The sequence below is a fragment of the Pleurodeles waltl genome, chromosome 6, assembly GCF_031143425.1.
Source record: "Pleurodeles waltl isolate 20211129_DDA chromosome 6, aPleWal1.hap1.20221129, whole genome shotgun sequence".
Taxonomy (NCBI): Eukaryota; Metazoa; Chordata; class Amphibia; order Caudata; family Salamandridae; genus Pleurodeles; species Pleurodeles waltl.
In genome coordinates this window covers 377,877,407-377,899,210 of record NC_090445.1, presented here as the reverse complement: position 1 = coordinate 377,899,210, position 21,804 = coordinate 377,877,407, and the positions used below count along the sequence as shown (strand labels likewise).

General features: G+C 47.5%; 1 protein-coding gene across 1 annotated transcript in view; it reads left to right on the top strand.

Moving 5' to 3' along the window:
• Positions 1-9,327: 9,327 nt before the first annotated feature.
• The window catches only part of LPCAT4 (lysophosphatidylcholine acyltransferase 4), a 536,940-nt gene continuing 524,463 nt past the window's right edge, over positions 9,328-21,804 (top strand). Inside the window, exon 1 of the mRNA XM_069238305.1 lies at positions 9,328-9,518. Coding sequence (XP_069094406.1) covers positions 9,420-9,518 — 99 coding nt within the window. The 5' untranslated portion in view covers positions 9,328-9,419. The remainder of the gene's footprint in view (positions 9,519-21,804) is intronic.

Below are 21,804 nucleotides of genomic sequence, written 5' to 3'. Positions count from 1 at the left end.
CCACAGGCTCCACAGCTGCCACAAGACCAATATCAGGCCCATCCTCCTGCAGAAAAGGCACCTGGCGTCGCAAAGCCAGGTTGTGCAACATACAGCATGCCACGATTATCTGGCACACCTTCTTCAGTGAGTAGTATAGGGAGCCACCTGTTAAATGGAGGCACTGGAATCTGGCCTTCAGGAGACCGAAAGTCCGCTCTATAATCCTCCTAGTTCGCTCATGTGCCTCATTTTAGCGTTCCTTTGCCCTTGTCCTGGGATTCCTCCCTGGGGTCAGTAGCCATGACAGGTTGGGGTAACCAGAGTCACCTGCAAATGTACAGGGATATCTGTTAGACATACACCAACCCTTAGGGACTATCCCATACCCTAACACCTATTCATACTGTGTGGGGACCTTGGGCTCACCTATTAGCCACACACGGTGCCTCTGGAGTTGGCCCATCACATAAGTGATGCTGCTATTCCTCAAAATGTAAGCGTCATGCACAGAGCCAGGATACTTGGCATTCACATGAGAGATGTACTGGTCTGCCAAAGACACCAACTGCACATTTATCGAATGGTAGCTTTTACGATTTCTGTACACCTGTTCATTCCTGAAGGGGGGGGGGGACAAATGCCACATGTGCACCATCAATGGCACCAATGATGTTGGGGATATGTCCTAGGGCATGGAAGTCACCTTTCACTGTGGGCAAATTCTCCACCTGGGGGAAAACGATGTAGCTGTGCATGTGTTTCAGCAGGGCAGACAACACTCTGGTCAACACGTTAGAGAACATTGGCTGTGACATCCCTGATGCCATGGCCACAGTTGTTTGAAAGGAACCACTGGCCAGAAAATGGAGTACTGACAGGACCTGCGCTAGAGGGGGGATACCTGTGGAATGGCAGATAGCTGACATCAGGCCAGGCTCCAATTGGGCACACAGTTCTTGTATTGTGGCACGATCAAGTCTGTAGGTGATAATGATGTGTCTGTCTTCCATTGTCGACAGGTCCACCAGGGGTCTGTACACCGGAGGATGACGCCATCTCATCATCTGCCCTAGCGGATGTGCCCTATGGAGGAGAATGGTGAGCAGAGGGTCATATACCACATAGGTTGCACAAGGGTGTTTTGCACTAATGTGATTTAATTGGTGTGTGGCGTTGTCTGTCTGTTTTTGTGCCCAAATGTGCTGTGACGTAATTAGGTGCCCTGCCATGGGTCTCCATGAAATGGCGGCTGCCTGACCTGTGAGGAGTGACAAGGGGAAATGAGGTAACTGCACTGGCGTTGTGCAGCGTTGCGGTAGGCGGTCGAAGACCGCCGCACAATTCAGCATTGGTTATCATTGGGCCCTATGGGTTCCAGGAGCCAATGACGATGTACGCCGGCGGTGACGGTACGCACCGCCGCGGACGTGACTGCCATTTTCTATCTGTTCACTCACTTGATACCTGACCTTCAACAGGAGAGGACCTACACTGCAAGTGCTGCTGTGACCTGAGTCTGGAAGCGACAATGGCTACAGTGTCTGGGGAAAGGGCCCCTGTTTTCACTGCGGAGGAGTTGGACAAACCGGTGGATGGGGTCCTCCCCAGTACACGCTACTCTACGGTCCTCCAGTCAAACAGGTGAGTACACTGTGAGCATGATGGATGGGACATGAATGTATGGAGTGGTCTGGATGGAAGACACATGTTGTGGGGGACTATGGCCTGCATGTGAGGATGTTCAGTGTATGTGTTTCAGGGCATGGTTGGGAGCTGATGGTCAATGAGGAAGAAGAACCGGACAGGGGAGTAAGTTCCATACTTACTTTACCTTTCCTCTAGGTCAGCGCCCACCAGAAGAAGGGTATTTGGCGTGCCATCGCCAAGGAAGTGCGGACCCAGGGGGTCTATCATAGACGGAGCACCCACTGCCGCAAGAGATGGGAGGACCTGCGCCCCTGGAGCAAGAAGACGGCGGAGGCCCAGCTGGGGATGGCCTCCCAATGTGGAAGGGGTGCCCATCGCACCATGACCCCCCGGATGATCCGGATCCTGGCGATGGCATATCCAGAGTTGGATGGGCACTTGAGGGCATCACAGCAGCCACAAGAGGGTGAGTACAGTCTCATTCAGATGACTCTGCAGGCTTTACGAGGTGTCTGGGTGGGGGATGTGGGCTGTGGGTTCCCATAGGCCAGGGCGAACGTGGTAGGGTTGGTCCCTTGTTAGGCAGGCTCTGTGCCACTCCAACCCCAATAGTGGTAGTGGGCATCTACAATTAGTCAGGCTCCTGTGGGTTCCAGGTGTGCAGCAAATGGGGTTAGGCATAGTCCCCCATGGGCAGGTGATTTTCCTAAGTACTGTTAGTGCATGGGCTAGTGCATAGGGCTGCTCCCTGTGTGTTGTGTCCGCCAACAGTAGTGGTGTTGCTGGCATTGACCATGTGTCTCCTCTGTCTTTCCCCCCCTTTTTGTTTTGTCACCCTGTCCTTGTGTGCATTAGCATCATCTGGCGGAGGAGCAGTGGCACCGGAGCAGGAGGGAGCTGCAACCCACATGGCCCAGGAGGGTGAATGTACAGAGTCTGAAGGCACCAGTGGGACGGAGGGCGAGGGGAGCTCCACGACGGGGACAGGATGGGACACCAGCGACAGCGACTCCTCCTCTGTTGCGAGCTCCCTTGCGGTGGCGGGCACAACTGGTACAGGCGCCACCCTCCTACCAGCACCAACTTCCCAGCAGCCCCTAAGCGTGTTTCCTGTGCCCGCTCATCCAGGAGGGTGGGCATCTCCTTTGCCCCAGACACCTCAGGCCCTGCCCCAGTCAGCCCTGCTGCCCTCAGTTAGGAGGCTATTGACCTCCTGAGATCCCTCACTGTTAGGCAGTCAACCATTTTGAATGCCATCCAGGGTGTACAGAGGCATTTGCAGCAAACAAATGCATACCTGGAGGGCATTCATTCTGGCGTGGCGGCCCAACAGAGAGCATTTCAGGCTCTGGCCTCAGCACTGACGGCAGCCATTGTCCCTGTGTCCAGCCTCCCCCCTCCAACCTCCACTACCCAGACCCAATCCCCTCTACCTCAGCCTATCCCAAGCACACCATCAGACCAGCATGCACACACATCAACAGAGAAAAGTGCTCAGGCAAACATAAGCACCACACATCCCACAGGCACTCACACAAGCACCATACCCATGCAGACACACCAACATCCACTGCCTCCACTGTGTCCCCCTCCTCCACGTCCCTCCCAGTCTTGTCTCCACTCACACCTGCATGCACTACATCCTCATTCACTACCTCCATCACCAGCACACCCATCAACACACTGCTCACGTGCAATCACCACCCCCACTACTATGCACACGTCCCCCGTGTCCTCTCCCAGTGTGTCTGTGAGCCCTCCTCCCAAACTACACAAACGCCGGCACACACCCACTCAACAGCCATCCACCTCACAACAGCCTCCAACCCATGCACCTTCACCCAAACTCATCAGACGTACACATCCTACAACCACTACCTCTTCCTCCACTCCCAAACCCCCTCCATCTTCCCGTCCCAGTGTGTCTAAGAAACTTTTCCTGGCTAGCATTGACCTCTTCCCTACCCATCCCTCCAGTCCTTCCCCTAGGGCCAGGTTGTCTTGAGCCCTGACCAGCACATCAGCCACCAAATCCTCATCCAGTGTGGTCCCTGCAAGTCCGGGAACATTGAAGGGGGCACCCATCAGGGCTGCCAGTGTGCCACCTAGTGAAGCCATTGACCACCCTATTCCGCCACCTGCCAAGGTAAAGAAGGGGCCAGCATGCAGAAGAGAAAAGCCGCACAAACCACCCAGCAAGGCCTCTTCAAGAACCAAAGAGGACAGTGCCAAGGTCCCAGCAGCGACTTCCAAGGTGGGGAAGGGACACAAGAGCAAAGGGAAGTCAGCTCAGGACACCGAGCCTCTGGGTGAGGGACTGGTGTCACCCCTTTCGCAAGACAGCCCAGCAATCTGTACTGCGGTGGGCACCGCCGCCACGACAGCCACCTGCACCGCCACCTGCACGGCTGCAGCCTCAACTACAGTCACCAGCATCATCCCCATTGGGCAGCCTTGCAAGGCTGCAGGAGACAGCCTGGTGTCTCCTTTCACAAGTGCAAACACCTGCACCACCAGCAGCATCTCCGCCGCAGACACTGCCGCAGCCACCGCCACCTGCCCCGCGACGTGCCCAGCCAGTGCCACTACAGCGGACATCAGCAGCATCCCCAGTGGCCAGCCGTCCGAGGCTGCAGGAGACGTCCTGGACCCTGCACACACTACATGAGGCACCAGCACTGGTACTACTAGCAGTTTGCAGCCTTAGTCGTCGTAAGGAGGAGTCTGGGTCTGCCTCCATGGAGTATCATGCTACCTGTTAGCGTTAATTCTTGTGGCTCAGACTCCCATGTAAGGGAATGGGAACTGCCACACCACTGGTGCAGCATCACTGGGCACCCTGCCCCCTCCAGAACCAGTGGAGGACAGCATCCACTCACCCATTCCTTGGCAGGATGATGCACTCTGGGCACCATGCCCCCTCCAGAACCAGTGGAGAACAGCATCCACTCACCCAGTCCTTGGCAGGATGAAGCACTCTGGGCACCATGTCCCCTCAAGAACCAGTGGAGAACAGCATCCACTACCCCAGTCCTTGGCAGGATGAAGCACTCTGGGCACCATGCCCCCTCCAGAACCAGTGGAGAACGGCATCCACTACCCCAGTCCTTGGCAGCATGAAGCACTCTGGGCACCATGCCCCCTCCAGAACCAGTGGAGAACAGCATCCGCTAGAGAGACTGTGGCTTTGCACTCCCCAGGACCAAGCAGTGGGCAACCCACCCACTTGAGAGACAGTGGCTTTGCACTCCCCAGGACCAAGCAGTTGGCAAACAACCCACTTGAGAGACTGTGGCTTTGCACTCCCCAGGTCCAAGCAGTGGGCAAACCACCCACTTGAGAGACTTGAGAGACTGTGGCTTTGCACTCCCTAGGACCAAGCAGTGGGCAAACCACCCACTTGAGAGACTTGAGAGACTGTGGCTTTGCACTCCCCAGGACCAGGCAGTGGACATGGAGTCCCCTCGAGGAGCAGTGGCGTCGTCCCATCATCTGGCTGAGGTGCCCCCGCTTCCCCCTGAGGTGCCTGTTTTTTTTCGACCTGATGCCCCTGCAGTGTTCTCTCCATTTTGAGACAGGTGTCATGTGTGGGCTTCACCCATGCTTTTTGGGACCACTGGTCCACGGACATTTACAAGGGACAGTGTACGGACTCGTGTACTTGTTGTAAATATTTGTATATACTGATGATTTAAAGTTCTCTAGGGCTATCTGATTGTTCGATTATTACACTTGTTAAACTCATTTCATTTGGTCCTTGCGTTCTTCCAGGGGGTGGCGGGGTGTATGTGTGATGTTATTGGATGTGTGTGTGTGTATGTTGTTGTGGGTGGGGGTGTTGCGTGTGTGTGTCACTGTCTCCCCACCGCCGCTGTGTACTAGGTGCAGTACTCACCGTCATTGTCGCCGCCGTCTTTGATGTTCCTGGTAGATGAGGAGGTAACCAACATGGGCAGGACCTGTAACTCGAGCTCCATGGCATCCTGGTTCCTCGTTGGGTGTCGAGAGGTGAGTCGTTTACCTTAAAAACACTGTTTCCGCCATGCTTTTGATGGCGTTGGTACCGCCCTGGAAAAGCTGGCGGATTGGTGCCTTGTAATAGTGTGGGTGGTACATTGTCTTCCGCCTTTCTGTTGGTAGTTACCGCTGCGGTGTTTGTTTCTACCGCCGTGGCGGTCGGAGTGTTAAAGTGGCTGTCTGTGTTGGCGGTTTCCGCCATGGTCGTGATTCCATTTTTTTTACCGCCGGCCTGTTGGTGGTATTACTGCCGCTTTATCACCGACCGCCAGGGTTGTAATGAGGGCCTAAGTTAGCCTGATTCACTTAAGGCATGATTTCTAAGATTCTCAGCATTGAAATGTCTACATATGGCATTCACAACAGTTACGAGCCAAAAGCAGCTCATAACACGGTGCCCATAGTAACATGATTCCAGGCCCGGCTGGCTGAGTAAAATTCCCTGCAGTAGCGGGCGGAGACATGGGCATGGAGAAGAGATCAATGATTGCACCTTCTCATTGTTCACCCTGAGCCAGAGGAGCGGTAATTACAACTGACTAAAGCATTTTAGTCTGATAATGCAGAGATGCAGAGATGTGTGGTACTTGATAGGGCTGACTTTCACTTTCAAAGCTATAAGAAAATATGTCCACTATGATGTCTTACTGAGGCTTGAAAAGACATAAACATAAAAGGACAGTATTGGACTTGGCCCTCTCTGCAGTGTCATCCCGAAACGTTTTGCCTTAACCCTCCTGTTTTCTGAACCCGTTTTTGTTGGTCTTGAAGACTCTGCACACTTTACCACTACTAACCAGTGCTAAAGTGCTTGTGCTCTCTCCTTTACACAAGGTAAAATTGTCTTCCACTCAATTGGCATGTTTAATTTACTTGTAGGTCCCTAGTAAAGCGGTACTACATGTACCCAGGGCAAGTAAATTAAATGCCACTAGTGGGCCTGCAGCACTTACTGTGCCACTCACTTAAGTAACCTTTTAAAACGTGTCTCGGGCATGTCATTGCAGCCTGTTTATGCATGTTTAAACTGCCAATTTAACTTTGAAAAAGAAACCTTTTGCCAGGCTCCAACCTTTTCTTTTTAATATAAATGTCACCCCTAGGGTAGGTCCCTAACAGCCCACAGGGCAGGGTGAGGGTATTTAAATTTAGGACATGCACTTTTATGTTTTACATGTCCTGGTAGTGAAAAACTCCTAAACTAGTTTTCACTACTGCAAGGCCTACCTCTCCTATAGGATAACATTGGAATTCCTTTATTACATTTAATAAGCTGTAACTTCCAGTTGGGAGCAGGTAGACAGCATGTCTAAAGCATTGTAATTAAAAGCCCCCTTTAATGGTAAAGTCTGATTTTAAGTTACAATTCTGAAAATGCTACTTTTAGAAAGTTGGCATTTTCTTGTCCCAACCATTTGGTGTCTGTATTCTGTGTCACATGACTCAGTGTAGCAGGCAGTTGGTATTTGTCTATTACTACCAGACAGTGAGACTTGGCAGGATGGTCCATGTCTAATTTGATGAGGGGGCGGAGTAGTTACCTACCATACTTGCCCATCACAAATACTCTGCCTCAGCACACTTGCAAAGGGTTTCACACTATTATTTTGTGCACCCAGGCAAGCAGGATACATGGCAGTGAGACAATCAACTCCAGACACCTGTGTAAGGGGAGGACCCTAGAAGCTTCTCCTGCTTTAAAGTGTGCACGAGGTACCAATATTGGACCCTCAGGGCCAACTTTTCAGTATACATTCTGGATCTGTGGAAGACTCAGGAATACTATGCTGCTCTGTTGCAAGGATGACTGCTACTCTGCTGGACCTGCATCTTGAACCCAGTACCACCACAGTGACTGCAATGGCTGGTTGGTTGGCCTACTGACGAGAGCCTCAGGGACATAAAAGGCTCCAACCACCTTGAAACCTGCACCTGGACTCTGCCTGTGAGTCCTGTCAACTAAGTGGTGCCACCCAAGTCCATTGGAAGTGGGTCTAAAGGTGCTCCACTAGTCCAGCTGTGGTCCTTGCAGAACCGACACAGTGTGACACATCTCTGCATCGGAACCACCACTGTGCGATGCATCTCTGGTGCAGGACCTCCTAACTCCTCAGAACTGCCACTGCTCAACACATTGACGCAGGACCTCGCATCACAGACCTGCAGCTTCCCTGAACGACCGGTGTGAGATGCATCCTCAATGCAGGACCCGGCATCACACCCTTGCGGTTCCTCGGGACCGCTGCTGTGATGCAGGACCTCACATCACAGCCTTCCAGTTACATATTTTAAGTTAACCCTAACTGATTTTGTGCCAGGCTACCAGAGGATTGAGCACAAGCTGTTTGGGGATTTTCTTGTGTTTTACTCTAAGATTGTGGTTGCTGCTCGAGTAAGGTCTCACCCCCCTCCCTCAACCAGTAACCCAATTTCCTTTAGAGTGTCTAAAAGCTCAGAAAAAATGTGACCAACTTTAAAAAGGGGAATTCGTATACACGGTGGTTTGCTGAACAGCCATTGTTGTCGGTTCTAGATATCGTGAACTGGAGCCCAAGGTATTAGAGCGCATTTACATGAGCACCAGTTACATTACCGTACAAACAAACCCTCCCAATTCAGTGGGGAGACTACAGATTTCTGCCTCACGATTCCTGCATGCAGAAACCAGATTGGGAGTTTTGTAAAACTGCCAAAAATAAAAGGTTGCTAACTGTAACGCACGCTCCAATCTCCCCCTTCAAGAAACACTTCTGACATCAAAGGTTAACACTTTCTCTTAATTCTTGGCGGGGAAGATTAGAGTATGTGGCAGGCGTCCACATTTTATTTTTGGCAGTTTTACATAGCACAAACAAAAACAAGAATTTTGAACTTTGTTTTTGTTTGCGCTATGTTATTAAACTGCCACAAATGAACTGCTGATTGTCACCATACATACCAATAAACCCGATTAAGGCAGTTTGCCTCTGCTACAATATGTCAGTGGGGAAATACATTCTCCAGACGAATTTTTTCAAATCTCCCACTTGCCTGCTTTAAAATGTTCGCACGTATGTATTACACACAGTCACATCCATTGACGTCGGCGTTGCAAAACGTGTTCAGCAAACCGTGCTAAGAACATGTTACCTGGGCACTTGCAAATCTTTTCGTATTTTTTCATTTTCGGCTGATCGGGACAGACTTTGCCCGACCAGACGAACAGATTATTACCTAATTGTGAAGTCTAGCACAACAAGCAAAGCAATTCCCTGGTAATAGACAGAGAAGGTGGACAAGACCAACCGCCTCCGAAAGCCTGAGAGCTGATGTTCGTTGGAGAAAATAGCCATTTTAAAGAGGGATTCATCAGAAGTAAACGACAGAGAGAATAACAAAACAAAACTTCATAAAAGCTTCCAAACAAAAACATATTTTTGAAAGCTTTTCTTCACATATATGTATAGCGTATGCAATTTGTGATTCTCAATTACGTTTCATCACTACATAAGGCATATTTATTTTATTTACTTTAAAAAAAAAGTATGTACTCTGCTGTAAATAATTAGCTAGCTTTTTAGATTTATGTGCCATTCTTCTAGTTCCCGGGCACTCGTAGCCTGACGTAAGTTAGCCGAGTGTGTTTAGTTCTGAGATGGCGGCCGAGATATCACGTTGCTGGTCGAGGCTCCTCCCTTGATACCAGCCTCCCGGCCCTCCCCGGGGATAGTGGCACTGTTGCTACTGTGCTGAGGCTGGAGCCTAGGCTTGGAGGCTCCAGGTTGCGCGGAGCTATGAGTTGGGGCCGCGGGCTGGCAGAGGGGCCCGGCCTGGCCTCCTTCAACCCCTTCATACACGAGGTGCACCTGCATGGGGCTCTACAGAGAGCGCAGGTAAGAGGCTGAGGAGAAGGAGGGCAGCGTGAGAGAATAAACGATGATGATGATGGTGGGGGAGTAACACGGCACAGAGGGATGGGGCAAATAAAGACGGAAGGGGGCAGAGACCGAGATAGACCAATATGAGTAGGGAGTGGGCGAAGAAGAGTGAAGGTGTGAGGATCCGAGACAGGCCACTAGGATGGTGAGTGGTAAAGAGGGCAAAGAATGGTATACTCACAGGGACAGCAAGTGTAGATAAGTAAGTACTGATTGGGGCAGATGGATGCAGGGTATTATATTTAATGAGAAACCGGAGCCAAAGCGACATGGAACAAGATAAAAGATGCTTGGGACATGTTTGTAGTAGATGACGGAGTAGGAGGTAGACTGGTGAGCAAGGGTAGAGATGATCGAGCAAGGGATAGCGAAACTGGTCAAGCGGCTAAAGATCCAGGGAAGCAAGGAATTCGATAGAAGAGGAGCAAAATGGGGCTAAGGAACAGAGAGCAACCGATTGATAGGTGGACGATTTGCAAGTAGGCAGGGAGTGTGGGACGGCAATTTGGTGGATAGAAGTGAGTGGGAGTAGAGAAACGGGTATCATTGGGTCGAGAAGATGGATGGAGGGCATCCTTTAAGCTTAAAGCAGGCATGGGAGCTAGGATAGATGATGGTAGAGCAAATGGGTTATTTTTTGGAGGGGGCGCTAGAATTAGTGTTTAATGAAGGTCATTACTGAATGTAAAAGTTTAAGTAATTCAACAGTGTGGTGTTATAAACGGAGTGGGCGAAGGTGACTTTATTTACTTTTTAGTTACTAAACACGCGGCATTGACACTTCAATCTGAAACATGCATAAGAAACGTCAATACATGAAACAGTGGGGTTGCACATGGGCCACAACGTAAGTGCAGTGATTATTCCAATGTCTGCAGTTGTATTTGACACTTGCCTGCTCAAGGGGCAGTTGAATAGCATGTAGTGTGATGAGTGAGAGACTTTTCAGTCAGTGTCCCAAAACCGCATTTGTAACTGTTAATTTATGACTCGCATCCCAACTATACTTCTAATGATGCCTTCGTATTTGGGTGACTAGACGTCTTGGATTAGCCCGGACAGCCCTGTTTTTTTCAAGGACTTGTCTCACCGTCCTGACACTTCTTGGTGAATTGAGAACATATCCTGGTTACTGAAAAAGAGTACACACATTCATCACAGTGTGGTGCAGGCTTACTCTAGGAGGCTGGTATGGCTTGTAGTGGGTACCAGAGGTACTTACACCTTGTGCCAGGTCCAGTTATCCCTTATTAGTGTAGAAGAGGTGTTTCTAGCAGCTTAGGCTGATAGAAGGTATCTATGGCAAAGCAGCTTAGGCTGAACTAGGAGACATGTAAAGCTCCTACTATACCACTGGTGTCATATGCACAATATCATAAGAAAACACAATACACAGAAGTACTAAAAATAAAGGTACTTTATTTTTATGACAATATGCCAAAAGTATCTCAGTGAGTACCCTCAGTATGAGGATAAGATATATACACAAGATATAAGTACACAAACCAAAATTATGTAGGTAATAGCAAGAAAAGTAATGCAAGCAGTGTAAAATTACAGTAGATTGCAATAGGAGCACATAGGTATAGGGGCAACACAAACCATATACTCCAAAAGTGGAATGCGAACCACAAATGGACCCCAAACCTATGTGAGCTTGTGGAGGGTCGCTGGGACTGTAAGAAAACAGTGAGGGTTAGAAAAATAGCCCACCCCAAGACCCTGAAAGGTAGGTGTAAAGTGAACCTACTACCCCCAGAGAGCACAGAAGTCGTGATAGGGGGAGTCTGCAGGAAGAACAAACACCAGCAACAACAGTGGATTTCCGGACCTGAGTACCTGTAAGACAAGGGGACCAAGTCCAATAGTTGCGACAGTGTCGAGTGGGCAGGAGCCCAGGAAATGCCAGGTGAGGGTGCAAGGAAGCTGCCACCTGTTGGAAGAAGCTTAGAGTTCTGCAAGAAAGAAGAGGAATAGGAACTTCTCCTTTGGAGGATGGATGTCCCACGTCGCGATGAAGCTTGCAGAGGTGTTTCCATGCAGAAAGACCGCAAACGAGCCTTGCTAGCTGCAAGGGTCGCAGTAGAGGTTTTTGGGTGCTGCTGTGGCCCAGGAGGGACCAGGATGTCGCCACTTGGAGGAGGAGACAGAGGGGGCGCCCAGCAAGTCAGTGAGCCCTCACAGAAGCAGGCAGCACCCGCAGAAGTACCTGAACAGGCACTTGGAAGGAAAGTGAACTGGAGTCCACCCGAAGTCACAAAAAGGAGTCCCACGACGCCAGAGGACAACTCAGAAGGTTGTGCACTGCAGGTTGGGGTGTCGGGGACCCAGGCTTGCTGTGCACGAAGGAAATTCTGGAAGAGTGCACAGGAGCCGGAGCAGCTGCAAATCACGCGGTACCCAGCAATGCAGTCTAGCGTGGGGAGGCAAGGACTTACCTCCACCAAACTTAGACTGAAGAGTCACTGGACTGTGGGAGTTACTTGGACAGAGTTGCTGAGTTCCAGGGACCACACTCGTCATGCTGAGAGGGGACCCAGAGGACCAGTGATGCAGTCTTTTGGTGCCTGCGGTTGCAGGGGGAAGATTCCGTCGACCCACAGGAGATTTCTTCAGAGCTCCTGGTGCAGAGAGGAGGCGGGCTACACCCAGAGCATGCAGTACCTGGAAACAGTCGCGAAAGCCGGCAGGATGAAGCGATACAAGGTTGCTAGTAGTCGTCTTGCTACTTTGTTGCGGTTTTGCAGGCGTCCTGAGCAGTCAGCGGTCGATCCTTTGGTAGAAGGTGAAGAGGGAGATGCAGAGGAACTCTGGTGAGCTCTTGCATTAGTTATCTGGTGAGATCCCCAAAGCAGAGACCCTAAATAGCCAGAAAAGGAGGTTTGGCTACCTAGGAAGGAGCATTGGCTACCAAGACAGGTAAGAGCCTATCAGAAGGAGCCTCTGACGTCACCTGCTGGCACTGGCCACTCAGAGCAGTCCAGTGTGCCACAAACACCTCTGTTTCCCAGATGGCAGAGGCCTGGGACACACTGGAGGAGCTCCCTTTCCTTTGTCCAGTTTCACGCCAGATCAGGGCTGGGGGATCCCTGAACCGGTGTAGAATGGCTTATGCAGAGATGGGCACCATCTGTGCCCATCAAAGCATTTCCAGAGGCTGGGGGAGGCTACTCCTCCCCAGCCTTTACACCTGTTTCCAAAGGGAGAGGGTGTGACACCCTCTCTCAGAGGAAATCCTTTGTTCTGCCTTCCTGGGCCAGGGCTGCCTGGACCCCAGGAGGGCAGAAACCTGTCTGAGGGGTTGGCAGCAGCAGCAGCAGCTGCAGTGGAGACCCCGGAAATGCAGTTTGGCAGTACCCGGATACTATGCTAGAGACCCGGGGGATCATGGAATTGTCCCTCCAATGCCAGAACGGCATTGGGGTAACAATTCCATGATTTTAGACATGTTCAATGGCCATGTTCGGAGTTACCATTGTGACGCTGTACATAGGTAGTGACCTATGTACAGTGCACGCGTGTAATGGTGTCCCCGCACTCAAAAAGTCTGGGGAATTTGCCCTGAACGATGTGGGGGCACCTTGGCTAGTGCCAGGGTAGCCACACACTAAGTAACTTTGCACCCAACCTTCACCAGGTGAAGGTTAGACATATAGGTGACTTATAAGTTACTTAAGTGCAGTGTTAAATGGCTGTGAAATAACATGGACGTTATTTCATTCAGGCTGCACTGGCAGGCCTGTGTAAGAATTGTCAGAGCTCCCTATGGGTGGCAGAAGAAATGCTGCAGCCCATAGGGATCTCCTGGAACCCCAATACCCTGGGTACCTCAGTACCATATACTAGGGTGGGTGTACCAGTATGCCAATGTGAATTGGTAAATTTAGTCACTACCCTGGTAGTGACAAATTTGGAAAGCAGAGAGAGCATAACCACTGAGGTTCTGAGGCATCACACAGGGAACACATACAGGGCACATACTTATGAGCACTGGGGCCCTGCCTGGCAGGGTCCCAGTGACACATAGACTAAAACGACATATATACAGTGAAATATGGGGGTAACATGCCAGGCAAGATGGTACTTTCCTACACTTACATTACCACTGGCCCTCTAATCCTAACAGGGACGGAAGTTTTGTTTAAAGAAGTCGCCTGCTGTGCTGCCTCGCCTCATTCACGTAGCACAGCTAGATTTAATGACGGGGTGAATTGACGACCCCTTACCAATGGCTGGGATCGCTAGCATCCTGCTTCAGGAACTCATTATAGATGTGATGGAAGTGTACTTTTTAATCTAACAGGTGTATAGCTATAGGGCTGTTGTATTCCTTTGATCACCATGGTCCGCGCCAACACTCCATCTGTGGCTATCCCGCTTTTTTTGTTCTGAAACTATAGTTACCCTACGTCGCATGGCCTTCTGGAGAGCCTTCCATACAGTGAGTACAAGCAGGGTAGTAGAAGGCAAGTCAGGAGGAGGTCTTCCCAGTACCGGAAGCGGTGCACTACTGCTAAGGTATTTCTTCACCTCACGAAGAATACAAGCTCAGTGGGTCTGGGATGTACAGGTCAGGCACAGCTGTCTGAGTGAGAGGTTTAGTCTGTGGGTGCACATACGATGCAAGTGTTTGAGAGAGGAATGGGGTCAGGAGTGTATAGATGATGTCGATGGAAATTCTCTGGAATGGTCAAAAGTGTGACTACGCCGCTGTGGCGGTGGTGCGATATTGACAGCGACATGTGTTAAAGTGGACCAGCTTGAGGTAGCGATGGGCTTGTTTGAAGGGAGTGCTGCCCAGTCATTGTTTGTAGGGTGACCAGATGTCCCGGATTTCCCCGGACAGTCCCGTTGTTTAGAGGACTGTCCCGTTGTCCCGACGCGTCTCTTAATTTTAAATAAAGAGTCCCGGTTTTTGGGACAAATGTCAGATAATTAAATAAATGTCCCGGTTGTTGGGACAAAGGGCAGATCATGTAGGGAAGCATACGTAAAGTATGAAATAGTTAAAGTAATTTATCTGTTACTGTCAGGCAACACAGTCCCCTTTCTGCTCCCAGCAGAGAGATGGAGTGGGGAGCAGAGAGAGGTGGGTGGGGCGGGTTGGGGCTGCAGGGTGGGTGGTCAAGCCATAGCTAATTTTATATATGGAGTCTTGTAAATGTGTGCGTGTGTGTGTATGTATAAAACACAAACATAGGTATAGGCATACATTCACAAAGCTACGCAAAAACAAAACAAAAAAACAGGCCAGATATAAAAGTGAGAGTAAAGTCTTTAGTCCTTCTGTTATGTCTGACCTATCCAGGTTTTTGCGCCTAAAAGCTGGTCCCCCTATCTAGTATCTTTGAGAGGTCCATCTTTGTTAGCAAAGTTACTATGAGAATAATGCTGCTTCCCACTAATGATTGGTATTAAATTTTGTTTCTGGTGGGTGGAGGGCAACTGGCAAATTCGTGTCTTTTCAAGGTTTTTGGACAAAAACCCGGACATGGGATGGGAATAAGTCTGCCAAGTTTACTTCAGCATTCGACATTTGCAGCAGGAGCGGAGCAGGATAACTTGTATTCTTGTAGAGCGAGCAGTGGAGTGCCCAAACTCATTAGAAGCTGAAAAGTTCATGCACACCGCCTTTCAGGGACTTAGAAAAAAGTAAATGTACCTTTCAGTTGTTAAAAAAGCTAAATTAATTCGTCAGAGCTTTGGTTCTATGTAAGTCCTTGTTTGTACCGCTCTAAGTGCAGCGGCCCAGGTTGGTGCAGTTTAGGACCTCCAGCGCTTCGGACCGCATGTAGATGGAAACAACTGAATGTTGGCAAACTTTTTAAAATGCCTGATGTATTTCCATGCATTCACCCATAACTTGACTTAAAGTATTGCTGTTTCTCGGGGCCTCTTTCTAATTCGAACTGACACTCAAGTTTCCCTTTGATTTCGAAAACGAACTTATTAAAATATCCTTCCACTCTTTCTCTGCAGCACCTAAGTTAATTTGGAATATTTTCTGTATTGATGTTTAATTGCAGGATTTTCAATGGTTCGAGGGAGCGACTGACAACTTGGCGTTTGTTTCTAACAGACGTACATGTTATTAATGTATTGGGTATAGTAAAATGTTGGCGCAGTTGCCTAAACCTAAAGTAGTTATTACATTCGGAAGCAGTTCATTCTGTATAAATATTGAACTAAATGTAAAACAAATGTTTCTGGGGCCTCTACATTCGTGCGCTAGGGCATACTTACCGTATCCTTTCCGTGTCCTTTCCCCTCTTATCGCGTGCCTGTTATCCTTTATCTTTTTATTCACTTCCCATTATCTCTGTTTTTATTGCCTTTCTCGCCTGCCCAGAGAATAATCTCGGGTCTTTCCTTCCTTCTGTAGGTGAATGTATACTCTTTTCTGCCTCTTATCGGCACTATGTGAATCTGTTTGGTTCACTTGCATTTCAGTTAGTCTGGTTCAGTTACTTGACTAATCAGATTTTGTGATGCAGTGGGACGATGTCCATCGCTCCCTTCTCAATAGTGAAGGAGTTAATGGCATACCATTCCCAGCAATGAAAAATCTCCTGCTTGGCTCCTTCCAAATACTCGCCTTTGTTGCCATTGAGGTTGCACCAACTGCTCCCTTAAACACAGGTCATAGTTTTCACGGGTGATCCTTGACTAGGGAGATTTTCAGGAACAAGTCAGCAATGTGAGACTGCATAACACATTATTTAATAGACACTGTCACTGCCATTTGGACTGTTATGTAGATTTCGTGCAAGTATGGCAGCCATTGCACGAGGATGGCACAGTCCTGTTTCAACTGCCACGTTTTGATATACTAATAAAAATGCTTTACATTTGGGTGATTATTAGAAGGTGCGACTAAATCGAGCATTGAGAAAGGCATTGTTGCTGAAACGTGTCCGCTCAAGAGAGAATGATACATTTTTGGACACCCCATGAGTGATAGATTATATATATATATATATATATATATATAATCTATCAAAGGCTACAGGAATGTTATAGGTATGCTCACATTTTAAACGTACCAAACCTTAGAAATTCACGAGTTAGAGTTGATTATCTCAAGTAACTATAACTAGCGCCCCGTCATGCAGTTTTTTCCATCAAAAATGTTACTGCAAATATTACATTGATATTATCAATTATTTGATCAATGATGTCATGAGTGCTGCATTTTGTGCTGTAATTAGCAGGGCATGGCGAGGGCGCAAGTTATAGTTACCTTAGCATGTGAGCTATAGCTGCTTGAGATAACTCTAATATTATCTGGTGAATTTCTGTGGTTTGGTATGTTTAAAATGTGAGCCTAACTATAACGTCCTTGTAACCTTTGTATTTTTAAGTAAATTTATATTGTTTTTTAAATTCTATTTCTAACTATAATGTACCTGTAACCAGTGCTTAATTTGTAAATAAAAACGTGCCGGTGCCCAAAGTGCTCATTTGAAACATGCAGTTGCTGCATTTAAATGTGCGAGCACTGAATGTTGAGGCAGAATAATCCTGAAGCAATCTCTGGCCTCTTTAATCTATTTACAACCTCTCCCTGCCCCTTCAGCTCACTCTTGCAGCTTTCTGCTGTCTCGATTTGTGACGGGTTTTGGTTTTTGTATTCTTCCGCCTTTCTCATAAGTGTCTTTTGCTAAAAGTAAATTGCCTGATGCAGAAAACGAAGTGCCGGCCCTATAAAATAAGTGCCAGTGCCCTGCACCAGAAACCTCAGGCTCAAATTAAGCACTGCCTGTAACCTTTTGTTTTTTCAGTAAATTTCTACTTTTTGTAATCCTTTTTTTTTTTTTTTCAACTCAAAGTAATTTTCCTTACTATACGTTAATCCACAGGGCCTAACCTGTGTTCAAACCCTGCGGCCAACCTCCTAAACCACCAAACTCCACAATGCACACAGCCCTTTGGATGTGCGCTGCTGGAGTTGGCTGCGGTCTGTCTCTCTGGGTGTGAGAATAGGTGCGACAGGGTGTATCTGGGTGTGAGTGGCTTCTCCAAAATTTTGGTTGATTATATCTGAAGGGTGTAGAAACCACAAATCCTCCACTGCTCCCTCGATAGCTGAAGCAGTTTGGAGGGAATTTATACTTTCCCTTTACGCGGAAAATCGGGATTTGGATTTAAAGAGGGTGGTCCCGAGCTTAAGTAATATAGCGGAAATTAATTGTTTTGAGCCCCCTTCTGTTATCGAAATTGAGGGATTTATAAGGTCAATGTGGACATCTGGAGATGTGGCCCAGATGAGGTTCCATTGGCAGTAATTAAACAAGAACCTCACCTCTGGGCAAGAATTCTCCACCCGGTATTTTACACCTAACATTCTCAAGGTAAAATCCCAGAGTCCTGGACAGGGAGTGTCATAATCCCCCTTTATAAAAAGGGAGACTAAACCCTCCCCATAAATTATCGTCAAATTGCGTTGCTGGATGCTACTGATGAGATTTGTGCGAAAAGCATATTAACTCATTTAACTTCTTGGGTGGAGGACAATGCGATTCTCCCTCTGGAGCAAGCAGGCTTCAGAAAGGAATATAATACTCTGAATAATATTTTTATATTGCAAACTATCAATGAAAAATATGTTCACCTTAGGGGTGGAGTTGTATATGCTGCTTTTATAGATTTCTTAATGGCCTTTGGTACGGTAGATAGGAAGATTTTATGGAAGAAACTACATGAGATGGGCGTTCCACCAAACCTTATACGCTTGGTTATTGCTTTACACTCTTCCACTTGGTGCAAAGTTCTTTTAGGAGGAGAGCAGGGCCTGTCCTCTGAATTTCCCACAAAAAATGGTCTGAAGCAAGGTTGCCTATTGGCTCTGTTGCTTTTTTCCTCTTTATATTTGCGATTTGCTTTTAATAGCAGCTTCCTGCTTGTGTGAGAAATGTTTTCATCTGTCTTCCTGCAAGCATATTTGCGTGCAGGGAAGACAGATGAAAAGTCCGCTTTCTGACAGTGTGAGCTGTTTGACAGCTCCCGCTGTCAGAAAGCGGACTTTGTTTGCTTTTGCTTGGTGGGAGCTTTTTAACTCTAGGGCTGGAGGAGCTAACCCATCAGGGTGTCCCTACCCTGGCCCCTTTTTGTTTTTGAAATATTTTTTTCTGGAACTCGGCTCAGAGCGAGATCAGGCGGGGTCGCAAATCCTTCCCTTCCCTATATATACAAATGTTGATCTTCTTTGATTTCTCTAAAACTACTGAACACATTTACACCAAATAACAAAACGGTTGCTTTCTGGACCAAGAGCTACCTTTCTGCCAAATTTGGTGTAATTCTGTCCACTGTTTTCGGTGCTATTGCTGTTCAAAATCCCTGCAGAAAACTACATGGGGAAAACATGTTTTGGGCCCCACCCTTTTTCTCTGCCCCGCTTGACAGATCACCCTGAAACTTTTCAGACTGCAGCAGACGTGACCTGCAAATAGTTTTGGAAAATTTAATGAAGATTAATCAACAGGCGCCAAAGATATAGGCAAGTTTAAAAAAAAAAAAATGCTTTTCCTACAGAAACTAGGCCCTAACTATAACTACCTAATGGCGACTGCCACTAGGTAATATATATATATATCGCTGTGCAGTGGTGGTCCATGGAATAACAATACACAGCATTGCCTTCAGGTGCTTCCCCGGTTGGGCCAGGCCCTCAATTGTCCAAACAAATATTTCAAAGATTTGTACCCCAAGAAATGTGCAAAACTTATTTTAATACAAATTGCATGGTAGATGTAAAAATGTAACACTGCCACTAAGCAATTTGTAATAAATTATAAATTTTTTTGTACCTTTCCAGAGTGATACACCTTATCTCGCTCATGTAAAATATTTATGTGGAAAATATGTAGCATGAAACACATCTATTTAGCAACACAAGATATGCTAGTATGTTGTGCCAACATCAGTGCAGCTCTTTGAATGGCATGTCCTGAGAGAGGGTGTATAGCAGCAGTGTGGTGTAGAATGGTGGTAATAAAAGCTTCCCAATTTATGTATGGCTGTGTTTTTTTTTTTTTTTTTTTTTTTTTTTGGCAGATGGTTAGTACAAATGTGTGATGGTAGTCCGAGGTGATTAACCATACTTTGATCTCCTTGAAAAGAAAAAAAAAAAAGTGAACAACATTTTTATTTGAAAAGGGAATAATGTGAATGTGTGCCACAAGACTGTACTGAGCGGAGTGGATTTTGGCTGACTGGATGTAGTAAAGGTTTGGGATTTAGCAAAAGTGTGAAATGCAGAGCCAGAAAGTGTCTTTTAGAAAAAAGAGGATCAAATTCAAGATGTAGTAAATAGTGAGCTTATGCTGTTTTTGTGGGAAGTTGAAGTAGTTGAGCAAGGTGAGGCTGCATCGCGTGTTCAGGTGATGATGGTTGTTTAGGAAGGCATGACTGATAGAATGAATGGGAATGTAGAGAAGGATGTCGAGTGCAGTGAAGAGGTATGTCATGATAGGACAGTACAGAAAAGGAACAGGAAGGTTCCAAAGGCTGCCAGTTTCTGGGATTATTGATGTAAAGAGAATATTGTGGGCAATGCCTTTTCTTTATTTTTCATTAATTTTTCTTTTTTTATTTGTGATAGGCATCTGTATTATTTTTATATATTTAATTACTTTCTCTTTGGATAGAATGAAGCTCAGTTTCCAATCCTAAGATTCCGTGATTTGCTTTCGCACTGTACAGCAGTGTTATGCAAATGCATATGACAGGATCTAATATCGTCTGTCTGAAGGAAAGTCCTCCTTTTTGCCCTGGTCACCCCCAAATATTTTGAACAGATAATGGTGGTTAGTGACTCTTGGCTGTGCCTTGGGTACTGCTTACCAGTCCCAGGGCCAGTGCTCTGCGTAAAGTGGATATGCAAATTAGGCTAATTAGAATTGGCAAAATGAACCTACCTATACGTGCCTAGTATATGCTAGGGCATGTAGGTTTAGGGACCCCAGCATAGGTAGTGCCCCCATGGTGCACTGCTGAGGTGCCCAGTGTCATTTTAAAGGCTGGCCTGCCTTGCTGACTGATTTTAAATTAAAGGTACATGCAAATTCAACTTTGGAATTAAAAGTAGTTCCAAAGTCTTAAACTACCTTACTTTTACATATGTCACCCCTAAGATGTGCCCCTAGGCCTGGGTGCCATGTAACTACAAGCAGGGACCTTATAAGAATAGTTTTATAAGCCCTGGTGAAGTAAAACAGCCAAATTTGTTTTCCCTTCATTGTAGTCAATGGCCTCCATAGGCTAGAATGGGGAGACTTTATTTTAATTTTAAAAGTCCCCTTAAGTAACAGATACCTCAGGTTTGGTATCAAATTAATTGTTATAATAAATCCCACAACTTCCAGTTGTTGGATTCAATATAACTTGTTCAGGTAGAGTTTTAAACTTTACCTGAAAAGTTTCCAGTTTCAGCTCTGCAGTGTTTTTTGCTGCTTTGCTCTGTTTGGCCAGGCTGCATTGATGAGGTGTGAAGTGGTCTGGCTCAACACAGAGAGATGTGCCTGGGACAGGAGATCTTCCCTCAGCAGATGGTGAACCAGGAAGTGGGGAAGGCTGCCAAACTGGTCTTTAAAGGCAGGGAAGGACATTTGAAGCAACCCTGCACCCCCCTTCACATCCTGCAAACCCAGACAATTAGGTGCCTCCTTGATTAGATTAGGAGAGGGGTGTGTTTAGGATTTTTAGCCACACCAGTGGGTGGACTCCGCCAAATGTAACCTCCAAAAATCATTTTCAGCCATGATGGATTTTTGAGGAATGTTGCTCCCTGGGATTGACTTTTGCCACACTTCCCAGGAAGTGGTCATCACAGGGAGAAGGACCCTGCACCTGATTGGAGAACCAGGACCCCCCCTGTTTTTTTTATCCAGGAGCAAGGATAACACTGGCAAACCTGCACCCACACCTCAGGTCCCTACAAGGAAGAACTACAGGAGAAGAAGGTCTACCCTGCTGGACCCTTGGCCTGCACCTGGACACTGCACTCTGGAGGACTGCACCAGCTGCACACTTGGGCTTCACCACAAGAAGGACTTTGCCTGGCTTCAACTGGTTCAAGAAGGGACTCCCTGTTTGCTACAGGTGAAAACTTGCTAACCTGAGTCCCCTGCACCAACTCCTGAAGAAACCAACCAGCTGACCACTGTCCATTGGCCAAAAAGGAGATTCCGCCAGGTGCATTCTGGAAGTTGTAGCCTGCACCCTCAAGGAGCATTTCAGA